At 42.3% G+C, this 15,648-nt stretch overlaps 1 protein-coding gene across 2 annotated transcripts in view; it reads left to right on the top strand.

The window, feature by feature from the left end:
• Positions 1-15,355, top strand: part of MAPRE1 (microtubule associated protein RP/EB family member 1) — a 28,889-nt gene extending 13,534 nt beyond the window's left edge. For both annotated transcript variants that reach the window (XM_034640126.1, XM_002918268.4), the window contains exons 3-7: positions 1,904-2,049; positions 4,237-4,444; positions 7,121-7,242; positions 11,840-11,992; positions 13,606-15,355. In XM_034640126.1, the coding sequence (XP_034496017.1) occupies positions 1,904-2,049; positions 4,237-4,444; positions 7,121-7,242; positions 11,840-11,992; positions 13,606-13,662 (686 nt within the window). In that variant the 3' untranslated portion in view covers positions 13,663-15,355. The remainder of the gene's footprint in view (positions 1-1,903; positions 2,050-4,236; positions 4,445-7,120; positions 7,243-11,839; positions 11,993-13,605) is intronic.
• The last annotated feature ends 293 nt before the right edge of the window (positions 15,356-15,648 follow it).

Here is a 15,648-nt window from a genome sequence, read left to right as displayed (position 1 = left end):
CAAGCCCTGCGTTGGGCTTCATGCCGGGTGTGGAGCCTACTTAAAAATAAAATAAAATAAAACAAATTAAATAAATAAATAAATAAATAAATAAATAAATAAATAAAAATAAATAAAATGTAACAGATTACCCTTCTTTATGCTATGGGTTTGTTAAAGAAACTGGGTCATTGTCCTCTAGAATTTAGGAAGCTATTTGTGTCCCTATTTTAAAAATGTAAATATTGCTAATTCAGTGCCTGGTACATAGAATTCCTTCAGTATATTTTTGTTGGAGAAGGAAGTAAATTGGGCACCTCGAAAAAAACTTTCACTTTTTGATGCTATTTTTCTACTCAGAATGTCACTTTGGTCACTGAGGTGCTTCTGTTCTTTGCATCTTCTTTCCAAAAATAATGATAATTGCACTGTTTATGCCGGAACTGGCAGAGAGCCAGATTGGTCTGATTTAAAGTAAGTTGAATATGCATATGATGGCAGTCTCATTCTGCAGAACACCTTTTGCTTAGTCACTGGATTTCTTGCCTCCTTCCCTGGCTGTTTCCTTTGGCACATCAGCCCTGCAAGGGCATTTAGTGCACAGTTGAAGCCGACCCTGTCTTAGGAGGGTGCAATTTGGTAGGCATTAGGGAAATTACATTCATGGAAATTTTAAGCACAAAGAAAATACTTTTGGAGGTGGTGATGGGAAAGAATGGGCAAGTGGGGGAAGGAATGGAATTGGAAAGAAATGGGATGAAATATATGTTAATAACTTTCTATAGTTGCTTTTAAAATAAAAAAAATAAGGGGAGGAACAAAAAATTTCTTGTATTTAACTTTGTTTTTAATAAATGATAGGTTAAGTTTATTTAGAGATGTAAAACCTCAGGGAGACAGACATCTTAGAAAAACATTTATTTAACCTAGGTCAGGGGATGGATCTTTGAAATACTTGGGAAATCCCTACTCCTGCCAATGGGGAGGAGGTTGTGTCCTTGCAAAAAATCAGACGGAATCACTTCTGTTTCCCTTTTTTCTCTTCTAGAGGTTCATTTTTCTTTGTAATGGTCATTTTATTGTCATGCTTGTTTCTTAAAAAGTTTTAACATTTCGTAGCAATATTTCTTCTCTCCTCATCACAGGCTTCCAGATTGCAAGTATGTTAGAACTTAGGTGAAACCTGTCTTGTTATAGATTTTGAGAAATTGACTCTGATGTCAAGTGGTAATGAAGTTTTTGGGTTTTGTGGTTCACTTTTTTTTTAAAGTTGTTGTTATTGTGAGTAAACTCTGCCCCCAACATGGGGCTTGAACTCACGACACCAAGATCAAGAGTCACATGCTCTACCGATTGAGCCAGCCAGGCGCCCCAATATAGATCCACTTTACAACTTTTTAAATCGTATGTGGGTTAAGTAGGTTTGGGAAAAAGTTCATCTTGCTTCTTTATTTATTTTAAAGATTTATTTATTCTAGAGAGTTCATGGGGGGTGGGAAGCAAGCAGAGGGAGAGAGAGACTCTCAGGCTGACTCCCCACTGAGTGTGGAGCCCAACCTGGGATTGGGGGGGCGCTCGATCTCACAGCTCTGAGATCATGACCTGAGCTGAAATCAAGAGTCAGATGCTCAACCTGTGGAGCCACCCAGGCACCCCAGTTCATCCTGCCTTTTTTTTTTTTTAAAAGAATTTATTTATTCATTTGAGAGAGAGTGAGAGATCACAAGCGGGGAGGGGCAGAGGGAGAGGGAGAAGCAGGCTCCGTGCTGAGCAGGGAGTCCACGTGAGACACGATCCCAGGACCCTGGGATCACAACCTGAGTGATCACGCTTAACTGACTGAGCCACCCAGGCACTCGATCCTGCTTCTTTAATAATAGTATTTAATGATGTAAGTTATATTAATCTTCTGTTGTTCATTCAGGGGCTGCCTATTGTCAGTTTATGGACATGCTGTTCCCTGGTTCCATTGCCTTGAAGAAAGTGAAATTCCAGGCTAAGCTAGAACATGAGTACATCCAGAACTTCAAAATACTACAAGCAGGTTTTAAGAGAATGGGTGTTGACAAAGTAAGTAAATTTTACTCTTTCATTTAGGTTGTTTCTTAATTAGTAACTGTAACTAAGGATGTAGATGCCAGCCTGTAACTTTGGACGTTTTCTACCCCCTCCCCCAATTTATATAATTATTTTTTCTCCAGGTAAAATAAGATTTACTAGGAGCAGCATTTCTCTGTACCCTCTTATCCCCGGTTCCCTTGCTGTCTTCTTCCTTTATTTTGAAGTTACTAGCGTTTGGAGGAATCAGCTTGTAAATCTGTACTCAAAATATTTTTCTTTAAATAATACCATTTAATCTTTACTAGTCTGATATCTAATCCTTTTTATCTCTGGATTTACTTCTGTAAAGCATACCATATGGTAGAGTAAGTAGTTCTAATAGAGAAGATTCTAGAAATACTTGCTTTTTATAGTAGGGTATAAGGAAGATCCCTTGTGTGTGCTGGCAAGTTCCCTTTTGCCCCTAATGGTATTTGAAAGTATCAGAAGCAGTCCACCAGGCTTCACTAGGACAAATATCTCTGTTTTAGTAGGTAATGTATTACACAAAATTAAGTAGCGCCCCCCATTAGAATGGTTTATTCTTTTTCTTTTGTTTTTTAATTCTTTTTCTTTTATTTATTGAGAGAGAGTGTGAAAGGAGGGAGGAGCAGAGGGAGAGAGAGAATCTCAGACTCCATACCGAGCATAGAGCCTGATGTAGGGCTCAGTCTCATGACCCCGAGATCATGGTCTGAGTCGAAATCAAGAGTTGGATGCTTAACTGACTGAGCCACCTAGGTGCCCCAGAATGGTTTATTCTTTTAAGCCATTTTTGGGGGGAAACATTTTTTAGTAAAGTTTGTAGTCACACATTAATTATCTTGCTGGTGTATCTGGTCAATATTTACGAAATTAGCCTTTTATTTTAGTTTTGTCTCTGAACAATATATGAAATATGCATTTGTATTGAACGAATATCATTTAGGTACCAGCCATAGTTTAAACTAGGTGTAGCTTACTTATGTGCAGTAATTTGTCTTTTTATACAATTGTATTTAATTTTTTTGAACAAGGAAAATTTCTAAAGCATACAAAAGTAGAGCAGATAGTGTGATGATTCCTCTTTTACCTCAGCAATTATCAAATGATGGCCAATTTGTTTCAGATGTCCCTTTATCCCACCTGCTATACTCATGGATTATTGAGAAGTGAGTTCCAGATAACATTTTGCTTATAAATGTTTCAGTATCATACAAAGTAATTTCTTAAAATTATATTTATTTGCTCAGAGGGGTGGATATAGTTGAAAGTGTTACATATATTCTTTTTTATAAAAACACCATTGCAACTGGAATCCTTGAGGAGTTAAAAGATAGTTAAACTCTGGCCGACAGTCCAACAGTTTGAAGTAATACCTGATAACAGGTATTCTTGTACAGTAAAAAAGTTTACAGGGTTATGTTTTAATAGGAGGAATTACTTGAAAAACATACCGGGGGTGCCTGGATGGCTCAGCTGGTTGAGCACCTGCCTTTGGGTCAGATCATGATCCCAACGTCCTGGGATTGAGCCCCGCATTGGGCTTCCTGCTCAGCGGGAGCCTGCTTCCCTGCTGCTCCCCCTGATTGTGCTGGGGGATAAAGAAATAAAATCTTGGGGAAAAAAAAGAAAGAAAACATACCGTTTTGTAGAAATCTGTTGTGGGACAGATTACCTTGATCTATTTTTAAGACAATTTTTTTCTTTCATTTTTTTTCCCCCGAGCTTTATTGATATATGATTGGCAAGACAGAATTTTCTTTCACACCGTTCATTGTAGAACCTGTGTTTGGTTTGTGCTCTGGGTTTCCTACTTTGTGACGGGCACTGTGGCCATGCATGTTGCCTGGGAGATTTACTCTTTTCAGCGGAGTGATATGTCTTAGGATGTGCTTGGATATATGTATGTGACTAATATATGATACATGTTCTTTTGCATTTCTGATTCCTTTTGATGGACTGACAGGGGTTGGCAGGTCTAAGTACCTGTGGAAGGCAAACTGATTGAAACTGGCTCTATAAACTTTCAGGGGCTTACTTAGCACTAAATTCTTGCCTCTAAAATTTTTTTTTCTCCTTTTGGCAGAGCTTTATACTGATTTGATGCATGGACACGTTTGATGCTTGCCAGAAACCTCTTGCTTTGGGCTAAATAGTCTTGATATTTTTCTGCAGATAATTCCTGTGGACAAATTAGTAAAAGGAAAGTTTCAGGACAATTTTGAATTTGTTCAGTGGTTCAAGAAGTTTTTTGATGCAAACTATGATGGAAAAGACTATGACCCTGTAGCTGCCAGACAAGGTCAAGAAACTGCAGTGGCTCCCTCCCTTGTTGCTCCAGCTCTGAACAAACCGAAGAAACCTCTCAGCTCTAGCAGTGCAGGTAAAACAACAAAACAAAACATTTCCAAGTAATAGTATTCCAAGTATTCGTTCAGTCATTTGTTCATTCAGCCTTCAACCAGAGGGTTTTGAGCAGCCATAAGCTTAGGGAGATTAAGGAGTACAATCTCAGCCATGTGGCCGGATCGTGGATTGTGGCATCAGGCAGACCTATGTTTGTTCTTAGGTCTCTGTAGCCCTGTTTAAGCCACTTTATCTCTTCCCCACACTTTCTTCCTCTGTAAAATGGGAATGTCAGTGCTTGCCGCAGAGGGTGGTTCTTCAGGCCTGAATGAGTTATTACTGTATGTAATTTTGTCAGTACCCTAGTTGTGTGGGATAGAAATTCCTCAGGTTAGCTCACAGAAGGGAGCTTTAGTTTGAACACAAGGACTTTCCACAGGGCCCTGGGATGGGAAGTTATAACCGCACCTCAACACCCAGGAACTGAAGGAGAGTTCTAGGTCTCTTAGGGATTGTGCTTGGCTTTTTGCATCATCATTCTGTCTGCAGACCAGCTTCCTATGCTTACTGTGGCTTCCCTGCCCTCCCTAGAATTTGAGCTGCTAAGTGGCTTTGGCTTGCTATGATGCCAGCAGAATCTGGGAGGCAGTTTTTAGAGCTTCTCTAAAAGGTTTTGGCCTGGTAGGCTTCCCAGAACCTGTTTGCAGTCATGTATCCGTAGAACATATGTATACTTAGGGGCAGGGCAGATGTGCTACAGATGCGAACTCCTCCTTTCCACAAGGTGGAAAGAATATAAGTTAGGGTCCCATAGTACCTTGAGAAAGAGAGGCTGATCCGTCTGCTAGGTAGAGAGGGACACTGTGTACTTCTTAATTTTCATAGCTTTATTGAGATATAGCTTTATTGAGATATGATTCACTTGTACAGTTCACTCATTTAAAATGTACAGTTGAATTCTTTTTGTATTCACAAATATGTTCAACTGTTACCACAAACAATTTTAGAACATTTTTATTACTCCCTTAAAGAAACCTCATATGTGTCCCGTAGCAGTCACTTCCCATTTTCCCCAGTTCCTCCCCCTCCCCCTCAATCCCAGACAACCACTAATCCACTTTGTGGATTTACCTATTCTGAACATTTCACAAAAATGGGGTCATAGAGCATGTAGTCTTTGTGTCTGGCTTTTTTCATTTAGTGTAATGTTTTCAAGGTTCATCCATGTTGTAGCACCTTTCAGTACTTCATTTTTTAATGGCTGAATAATTCTCCATTGTATGGCTATACCACATTTTATTTTTTTATTTTAATTTTTTATGGGGGGCAGAGGGAGAGGGAGAGAAAGAATCTTCAGCAGACTCCGTGCCTAGTACGGAGCCGGATGTAAGGCTCACTCTCACAACCCTGAGATAATGACCTGAGTTGAAATCAAGAGGCGGACGCTTAACTGGCTGAGCCACCCCGGCGCTCACACATTTTATTTATTCATCAGTTGGTGATCATTTGGGTTGTTTCCCCTCTTGAGCTGCTAGGAATAATGCTGCTTTGAACATCCTTTACAAGTGTCTGTTTGGGCCTGTGTTTTCCTTTCCCTTGGGTGTAAATCCAAAGGTACATACTTCTGAAGCACAGTTCTTGGGTCGTATGGTTCCTCTGTTTAACCTTTTATAGAACCACCGGACTCTTTTCCAAAGTGGCTGCACTGTTTTATGTTCCCATCAGCAGAGTGTATGAGGGTTCTGATTTCTCCAAATACCGAATGCTTAGCTTCCTGGAATGGGGATCTGGTAGATGCTGGTAATAGGCAAGTGGAGACTTGCAGTAAGCATTTGATCTTGGGGATAAACATATTCTAGAGATCATCGAGAGGAAGTGCCTGTACCTGCGGGGAAAAGGCCTTATGGTTATTGAACATGTTGGGGTTTCAGGAAGATCAGCTATTTCTAAGCCTGGCATCATGTACAGCTTTATAAAATAATTGCTAAATAAATGATTAAAATCATGAATAATAAATTTACCTCAAGGTAGCCCATTCTTGATTATCTTGATCGTTTTAACTTTACTACCCTTCCTTTAACTTTGTCAACTTTTGGCTCTACTCACAGAGAAGTCTGTAAGGCCTAGTCAGGGCGCTGCTTTCCTCTCCTCACCCTCCTAACCACCTTCTACAAGGTGAGCAAGATGCGGGTTTTGAGGTAATGAGTGGTAAGAGCAGTCTCTGCCACCCTCCTTTTCCCAAGCCAAGGAGTTTGAGGTTCTAAGATGGGGGGCATCTTACTTTCCAGATGGGAAACATTGGGTACCCGGCAGCAGCTGGGACTGTGAGCCCACTCCTGGCATGAAGTTTGCCTTTGCTCCTCGAAGTTGCCCTCTTTGTGGACTTGCTTGGAGCTAGGTGAAGGTAGATTGTGTGCGCCAGAATGACTGTGTCTCTTTCAGATGCTAGTCCTCTTTACCCCAGCGGAAAAAAGACCTCACAGAGGGACTCCTTCCCAGCACAAAAGATGGTGGCTAAAATTGGTACTTAACTCTGCTGCCATAACAACCACTTTGGGCAAACGTGGGAGTGCTGTCTTGCATGCGGGGCTCTCTGCGTTGGGTCCCTTCACTGCATAGCTGTGGAGGGCATTTGGTCACAGCCTCCTCTTGTCTGGTGGGATTTTTTGTCTTGAAGTTTCTCCTCTTAAAAAAAGCTCTGCTCCTCTCTCAGCCCCACAGAGGCCCATTGCAACACACAGAACTACTGCAACCCCTAAGGCCGGCCCGGGTGTGGTGCGGAAGAATCCTGGTGTGGGCAATGGGGATGACGAAGCAGCTGAGCTGATGCAGCAGGTAGGCCCCTCTGCCCGAGACGGGAGGCGCTTCGGGAGGAAGGATGCCGGGCAGCACCGACCAGGGGAGGCCTGTCTGTGTTCTTGGAGGAAGGCCTGTCTGCCTGCTGAAGCAGTCCTTGTGATTTGTGAGCACTTTGGGTGCTGTGTGGGGAGTGTGGGGGTGCAGGTGGAAGAGAGGGATCGGGCGTTTCTAAGATGTGTTAGTGTGACAGAAACCAATGTCTTTGGAAACTCGCCTGTACAGTAGAACCCTGTCGAAGATCTCTGGAACACGTCTCGGGGTTCTGTGGGATTCACAGAGTGTCTCTTGAATTTTGGCTCTGACAGAAGATAAAGGAGGGTTCTTTTCTAAATAGTAAATAATGAGAAGATTCCACGGTATCTATGCTGAAATCCTGGGTCACTAGAGATCCAAGTTAGAGTGGAACTGGTATGGAGAGCCTGTTACTGCTCTTCTGTTCTTAGTTCCATGATTTGAAATGTATGCTTCCAGATTAGTTAAATATCCTGAGGGTGCTTAACAGAGGTCTCTGTGGATCTGAACAAAATTTAGACTTAGACATTTTTCACCAACCCTTATAGTTCAGTTTGTTTGCTTTTGGATGCTTCTCTTGATCAATTCCAGTTGTAAAAGCAGGAATGCTCTATGATTCCTGTGTATTCAGGATTGAATCCTTTCACTTTCCTGAAAGCCAAGTCCTAAAACCTGGGGGCAGTGGCCTCACTTGAACCTGGAACCTCTCGTGACCCAACCCCCACTCCTAGGAGATCAGAACATAAGAGCCTGCCCAGAGATGATGTGTTTTTTTTTCCTCCCCCCCCCCCATCTTTTGATTTGTGTGTGCCCTGTGCTTCTAGGTGTCATGGGGATGTCAAGGTGACTGGGTCACCATCCCCATTAGTGTGGCTGCCTTAAGTAGCCTCAGGGGACTGTCACTGTGAAGTACAGAAGTCCTGGAGAATAAGGGGGCTTCCCTGTAACCGTTGGTTTCTAGACAAGGATGTGCACAGGAGACAGTCTCAGAGAAACACAGTGTTGCTAATGCCAAGGCTGGGCGGTCAGCCCGGGGTTCATTTTGTACTCTTAGGAGAAGATGCAGCAGGTTCGGTGGGACTGCTCCTTTTGGCGGAGCCAGTGTCCTGTGTGATGGGGCACAGGCTTTGGGTTGTATAGATGTGGGGATTTTCCTGGCTCTGCCGCTTCTACTTGGGACAAGTCAGTTAACCTCTCTGAACTTTCTGTGTTGTGTGAAGTGGGGCTTAGACTTTGCTCATGGTAGTTGAGTGGATTACATGAGCAGATGTTGTGGCAGGTCCCTGGAGTGGTATCTGGGGTAAAAGGGCAGAATGGCAGTGGGTAAAAGACAGTTATGATTATTATTGTTCTTGTCTGTGGTCTTGATAGAGCAAAGTAGATTCTGAAGTGTCTTTTTAAAAGTTCACAGGAGTCAGATGTCTTCACAAATGTTAATAATAAAAACAAAAATAACGGACATTTTTAGAGTGGTTTGCCATTGCTCTAAGGAGTACTTCAGTTTTGCATTAGCTCTGTGAGGTCTTGCAGATAGGGGCAGTGTGCCTGGGGAGGTTAAATGACCTGCCCGGAGGTTTGAGCCAGCTGCCCCAGCTCTGCCTCTGGAGTACTTGGGCTTGTACAGGTTTCCATTTTGTTTGTTTGTTTGTTTTTTTAAATATGATGGATTTTTTTAGGTTCTCTCCAGGTTGCCAGAGCCCTTACCTGTAACACCCTGTTACTGACTCCCTTGGCTCATTTTCCTATATGTCTGGCCCCTTGGAAGTATTTGAATTTGTGGCCCTTGACAAAGGTATGGAGGTCTGGGAGACATGACTGATGTGGGAAGTAGAGCAATACAGGCTTCTTAGGGCAAGAGGACAGCAGTGTATGCTACACGGATTACCTCATGGTATCCATTTCTGTAGGGCATCTGCAACAATTCTGCATTCTTAAGGCATCCTGGAGAAGTTAATACTTGGAGTTGATTAGTCCAGAGCAGTACTTTTCAAAAGAAATAGAATGCAAACCAGAAATGTGAGGCACATACATAATTTAAAATTTTCTAGTAGCCAAGTTAAAAAAAAGTGAAAAGAAACACATGAAATTTCTTCTAATAACCCATTACCCAGTGTATCCAAAGTGTTAGCATTTTAACATGTAATCCATACAAATAATCATCAGTGAAATACTTCACTCTTGAAGACTGTACTAGGTTTTTGAAATCCAGTGAGTATTTAATATTTACTGCCTGTCTCAATTGCATTGGCCACGTTTCAAGTACCCAAAAAGCCACTTGTGGCTCCTAGCTACTCTGCTGGCCAGTGCAGGTCCAAAGCATTCTCCTTGGGTTTCCTAGGTTATAGCTATTACTTTACTATAAGAGAGGGTTTAAGAGTGGTATTGATTATTAGCCACAGAGTTTAATAACCTCATAGGTAAGCATTTAGAGGAGTGGGGAGTGAAAGCCGGTGACTTATTAGTGTATACTAATTGTTTCTTGTGTATGCGTACTTAATGAGTGATATCATGGAGGAATGCTGCTTTGGCCCCTTAGGTGGTCCCAGAAGGCTGAGTTCTGGTGCCCTTGATAATGTGTAGGCCAAGAAGGTTGGAATGGGTTTGTGAGGGAGGCACTGGTGAACCATGAGTGATGGACTCCAAAGTGCAGCATACCTTTTGAAGCTATTTTGACTCCCTTTACTCCTAAGTTACTAATGTGATTAGAAGACCTTTTCCCTGGCTTTTGGATCTTTGAACTCAAGATTTAAGGCAGCTTCCTACTGCTGGGGCTGGTCAGCTCTTGCCCCCTACCCTTTAAAAAAAAAAAAAAAAGATTTCTTTATTTTAACGAGAAAGTGAGTGTGAGCTGGGGGAGGGTCAGAGGGAGAGAGAGGATCTGAAGCAAACTCCATGGAGAGCCCGATGTGGGGCTCGATCTCACTACCCTGAAACCATGACCGGAGCTGAAATCAAGAGTCAGACACTTAACTGACTGAGCCACCCAGGCGCCCCAGCTTTTGCCCTTCTGTCCCCTCTCATATTCCACCTTGGGGCTGATAGTTTTATTTTATGTATATATATATATATATATATATATATATATATACACACACACATACATACATATTTGTTTATTTATATTAAATTTATTTCATTGAAATTCTCAGTTTGTTTTAAAAAGTCATTTCTGTGGTTGATAAAGGAAGGGTTGAAAGTCCGTTTAGAACCTTGATTTTCTGGTTTGGTCCGTTCAGGCCTTTGATGGTGAACATTGAAATTAAGTAATTGATAGAATGGTCCTGGTGGTTCTGGACACCTGTTCTCATCTCTGGATGCTTCTCCACTGCAGCTTATGAAGGGGGAGTTTTCTTCCACCCTTGGACAGGACTTGGTCCCTTTGGCTATATCTGGCTTCTTTGTGAGGCCGTGGGGGAGCTAAAGAAGCTGTTTGCTTCCGTTTTTGCAGCTAGTTCAGAAGGTTGGACTAGATGTCTGTGGTGCCTTTCTGGCTCTCAGAATTCCGTGCTGCCCAAATTGTTCTCAGTAGCTGCACCTTTGATTTCCCGGCTTGGCCTTCCCTGTGGCCCTGGCCTGTGTGTCCCGTGAGGATTTAATGCCATGTAATTAGTATTTCAATGAGAGTTAAACCAAATTCACATGTCATAGAGTTGAATATACTGGAATGAAGATGTGCACTGTGCTTAAAATACACAAAAAGTCCATGAGCGTTCTTACGACATTTATTACTCTTGACTAGATAGAGTCCTGGACTAAACACTGAGATTGATTTCTTCACTGGCCTTTTGTGGGAATTAGAGCCCCTCAGTGGGGTGCCTGGAGGATCCCTTCGCAGGTATGGTGAGCTGATGAGATGCTTGGTGGAGCTAGCAGTGGAACGTGCTGGGTCTGCTCCCTGTCTCTGTGTCTTTTCTCCCTTTTGAAACTCTCTTGGGAGAGAGACAGGGCCAGGACCTTCTCCTGTTCTTTTGAGTCATGGATTGCTCCTCCCATCCCCGACATAGGGCGGCCCCGTGAGAACCATTGAGTTCTCCATGTCCAGGCCACTCTCACTTCTAGCTGTCTTTGGCTAATAGTAGTCATCTTTAGTCAATCTTCCTCTCCTGCCTTGCCATTTCTATCCTGCTTCTTCAGACCAGACCCTCTCTTTCCATTGACCTCCACGTGCAGAAAGACCTGGATTTCACTGACCAATGCCCTGGTAAGGACTTAGTTTATGCTTGTCAGCCACTTTGCTGGGCTGGGTTGTGGCTTCTGCTTCTGTATTTGTCTCACAATCCCTGAGTTTTTTCTCCTTGATCTTTTCTCGATCCCTGAGATGTTCCTCGTGATTGCGGGTGTAGCTTGCCTCTTCTTGGGAGGTGTTATAGTCAAGGTGGCCATGAACAAGCCTCTGTTATTTATCTGGAGCTGAAGAAAACTGATATTAAACTAAAGTGGGCTTTGGTCCGTGTTAGAGAATGTGATGGAAGACCATGTCTCTGTTTGGCTTAGCAGTTTGTCTGATACGTTACTGGTACATAAATGCTGAGTATCTCACCCTTTTCAATGTCTTATGCAGGTCAACGTGTTGAAACTTACCGTCGAAGACTTGGAGAAAGAAAGAGATTTCTACTTTGGAAAGCTAAGAAACATTGAATTAATTTGCCAGGAGAACGAGGGGGAAAACAACCCTGTATTGCAGAGGATCGTGGACATTCTCTATGCCACCGACGTACGTGTTGACTTGAGGATATTTTCTTGCTATTTTGCCATCTAAGACAAAGTAAATTTTATCTGGTTGGTTTCAGCAAACGCAGTGCTGGTGCTTGTCGTGTTCCAGGATAGCATTCATCAAAAGACTTTAACTTTGACCTCTCAAAGTCATCCAGATGTCACCTCCACTCAGCCTCAGCCTCTGCTTTTGCCTTGAGGTCTGTGAGCCTTTGAGGCAGGAATAGGACAAGAAGGTGGCTGGCTTGCCCTGCTTCTGTGTTTTTTGGCCACTGATGGGTGATGAGTGCCACAAAATGCTCTTAACCCCACAATCCCCACTCCACCCCCTGCAACTTGGACCTCTCAGCTCCGTTTTATCAGAGCCCCAGGCATGACCTGGGAACCAGGCTCGCAGCCCCTTTTTGATGTCCCCTGCCCATAGCTGTCAGATTGTACCTTTATTCCTCCTCCCCAGGAGTGTGCCTGGTTCCCATTTCCTCCCAGTACTTTGTGGTCAGGTTTCTTGGGATCCATGTGTATTATTACACAGTTGAATCTGCTGCTGTTGTTAGTCATGACATGCTAGCTGATAGGGAAGACTGATTTTTCCTACATTCAGGATTTGGTATCTTGCTATGTCCATTGTTTAATGGCTTTGCTTATTTATAAATCTGCACACCTAGTAAGGTCTGTAGGATCAAGCTACAGTGTATGTCTAAGTGTTTTATAGTATGTATAGCAGTGTACAGATATAAGGAAATATTAATATTGTCATTTACACTGTTCTCTAAATATACCAAGTGAATTTCAGGGAATGAACACAGATGACTGAAAAGATGATACTTTGTTCAAAGATCCTTATTCTGGGCTTGTTCTTTGCCAGCTTCAAAGAAAACAAAGATGACGAAGATACAGGGGTCCTTGGGTCTAGTCTAAGTATTATTTTAGTGGAGTCCTATTTTAAGTAAATTCAGCTATAGAGATTTAGTTGGAAAAAAAAAAAGATGGTGGTCAAAGGGGAAGTCCGATTTTTGTGGTGGTGTAGCCATTATTACATGCCAGAATGCCCTAGAGTGAGCGTGAGGTGGGAGTCGCAAATCTGTTGTATTCCCATGCCACTAGTGTTGGATCAGCCGTGGCAGCTACTGTGGGTAAAACCCACAACACTCACAGTGGCATACATGGTCCTTAAGTGTGACCAAAGGAAGGCGTAAAGAAAAGACAGCTTATTGAGAGGAGATGGCATGGTGCTGAACTTTCATGATGACTTCAAGGATTTTTGAGGGTATATTTTCTTTTTTTTTAACAACCTTAGGTAGAATTGATGTAATGAACTATACCCATTTAAGTACAACTTGATGATGTGTGAAATTGTCACCATAATCGAGACCTAATAAATCAACTTTTGAGGGTAATTTTATGCTTAGTTTTTGCCTTTTGTGAGATGTGTTTCCACCATCTAATAAAGTGGTGGTCACATGGCCTTGTGCTATTAAACGACAGGTGTGTGGTAGAGACAGGAAGAGCTGTTAACTTTGAGAGGCTGTAAATATGAGGAGAGTGGCTCCACAGTAGAACCTGATCCTTCAGTTGGTGCTGAAATAGCTTTCCCCTCTTGTTTCCCCATTTTAGGAAGGCTTTGTGATACCTGATGAAGGGTGCCCACAGGAGGAACAAGAAGAGTATTAACAGCCTGGACCAGCAGAGCAACATCCGAATTCTCCTCCTCTCCAAATCATGTGCTTCACTGTAAAATACCCCCTTTTATTATTCTTAGAGGACTCACTGGTTTCTTTTCATGAGCAAACAGTACCTCTTCTTAAAGTGCACTTTGCAGAAGTTTCTCCCCTTTTCCAATGAGTTTGAGTTAGGAGCTTTTACCCTGTAGCAGAGCAGTATTAACATCTATTTGGGTCACCTAGGGAACAAAGAGGCTGACCATGGGGCTCACCGTGTGGACGCTGGTAACACTGATTGCTGGAGAAGGTGTTTTTATGTGATACACTGAGGTGGAGACCTCAGTAGAGAAATGTAAAGACTGATTTGAATTTTAAGCGAATGTGAAATCTTGGCAGAGAACGTTTTAATAAATAAATGCCTTAAGAGTATTTAAAATATGCTTCCATATTTCAAAATATAAAATGAAACATGACAGGAGATTTTACGTGTTTGACATTGTGTCTGGGAAGGAAGAAGGGCCAGACCTCTGGACCTTTGGAAGCTGCTGTTCGCAGGCCTTGCAGGGCTGCTTGAATCCTGAAAGACCTAGACCTTGGCCCAAAAGGAAAGTTTAAAAAAGTTGCTCTGTAAAGCCATTTGGTGTCCTTGACCAATAGTATCCCTGCTCTACGAAGTAAGAGGCGTTGTTGCCTGGATGAATAGAGGGTGTGTTTCAGCCCTGAGATGTTTTGAGTTGAAGAGCTTGAATTATTGAACATTTCTCTGACGATTTTTCCAGTTATCCCTGAAATTTCTGTGTATTGTGTTTTTTGGGAAATGAGGTGTGTCCAGTTTTTAAATCTAACAACTACTTTTGGGGACTTGCCCACATCTCTGGGATTTGAATGGGGGTCGTGTCCCATTTTACTGTCTTTTAAGTTTACATTGAACATGTTTCTCTTCTCTGCTCCCCTCGCCCACTGGGGACTCCTCTTTGGCTCCTTAAAGTTTGCTGCTTAGAGTGTAAGTTCAGCAGGCAGGTGGTCACGCTGCAAGTTCTTTCTGGACCTCTGGCAAAGGGAGTGACCAGTGAAGGCCATCGCTACCTTGGGATCTGCAAGGCTGGGTGTTCTCGGTACCTGCTGTCCACCACCCTCCGCTGTTATCGGAATACTTTGCCAGTGCACTAATCTCTTTGGAGATAAAATTCGTTAGCGTGTTACTAAATGTTAATTTTCTTTTGCAGAAGATACAGTACCGTGTCTGAATTAATTATTAATATTTAAGATATTTCATTCCTTAACTCTTCCTCATTTGCTTTGCCTGTAGCCTATTCAGTTCCTTTGGCAGAATTCTGCAAAATGTGTGTCACCCACTACTGAGATTGTTCAGCCCCTGATGTATTTGTATTGATTTGTTCCTGGTGGTAGCTTGTCCTAAAATGTGTGTAGAAAGCAGATATTTTATGATAAAATTGTTGTGTAGTGCATGCTCTGTGTGGAATTCAGAGGAAAACCCAGATTCAGTGATTAACAATGCCAAAAAAATGCAAAGTAACTAGCCATTGTTCAAATAACAGTGGTGCTATTTCTCTTTTGTGGCCTTTTAGACTTTTGTTGCCCTAAAATTCCATTTTATTGGGAACCCATTTTCCACCTAGTCTTTCTTGACAGGGTTTTTTTCTACTTTAAACAGTTTCTAAATAAAATTCTGTATTTCAAGAGTGTCATGTCTTCTGAAATTTGTCTTGCCCTGGGTATATTCTTTTAGGTTCAAATGATAAGGTGCCAATTCTTCTTTCTTAAATTCGGAGTGATCTTTTCAGTCTTTCACTGTTTTTTCAGATGTACTTATTTCTAAGCCTGTTCCTTTTTTCTCCGTTCTTCACATTACATTTCTCAGCCTCCTGCTGTCAGACATTCTCATGTTACTGTGAGAGGTCTTTGAGAAGTCCAAGGCTTGGCCCCGCGGCCTTGAAGCCTTTTCAGGCGGATTCCTCCTGAGAGCTAGAGCAGA

The sequence above is a fragment of the Ailuropoda melanoleuca genome, chromosome 13 (assembly GCF_002007445.2).
Source record: "Ailuropoda melanoleuca isolate Jingjing chromosome 13, ASM200744v2, whole genome shotgun sequence".
NCBI classification, from domain to species: Eukaryota; Metazoa; Chordata; class Mammalia; order Carnivora; family Ursidae; genus Ailuropoda; species Ailuropoda melanoleuca.
Note: the sequence above shows the minus strand (reverse complement) of the source record. Positions and strands in the feature narration are given on the sequence as shown.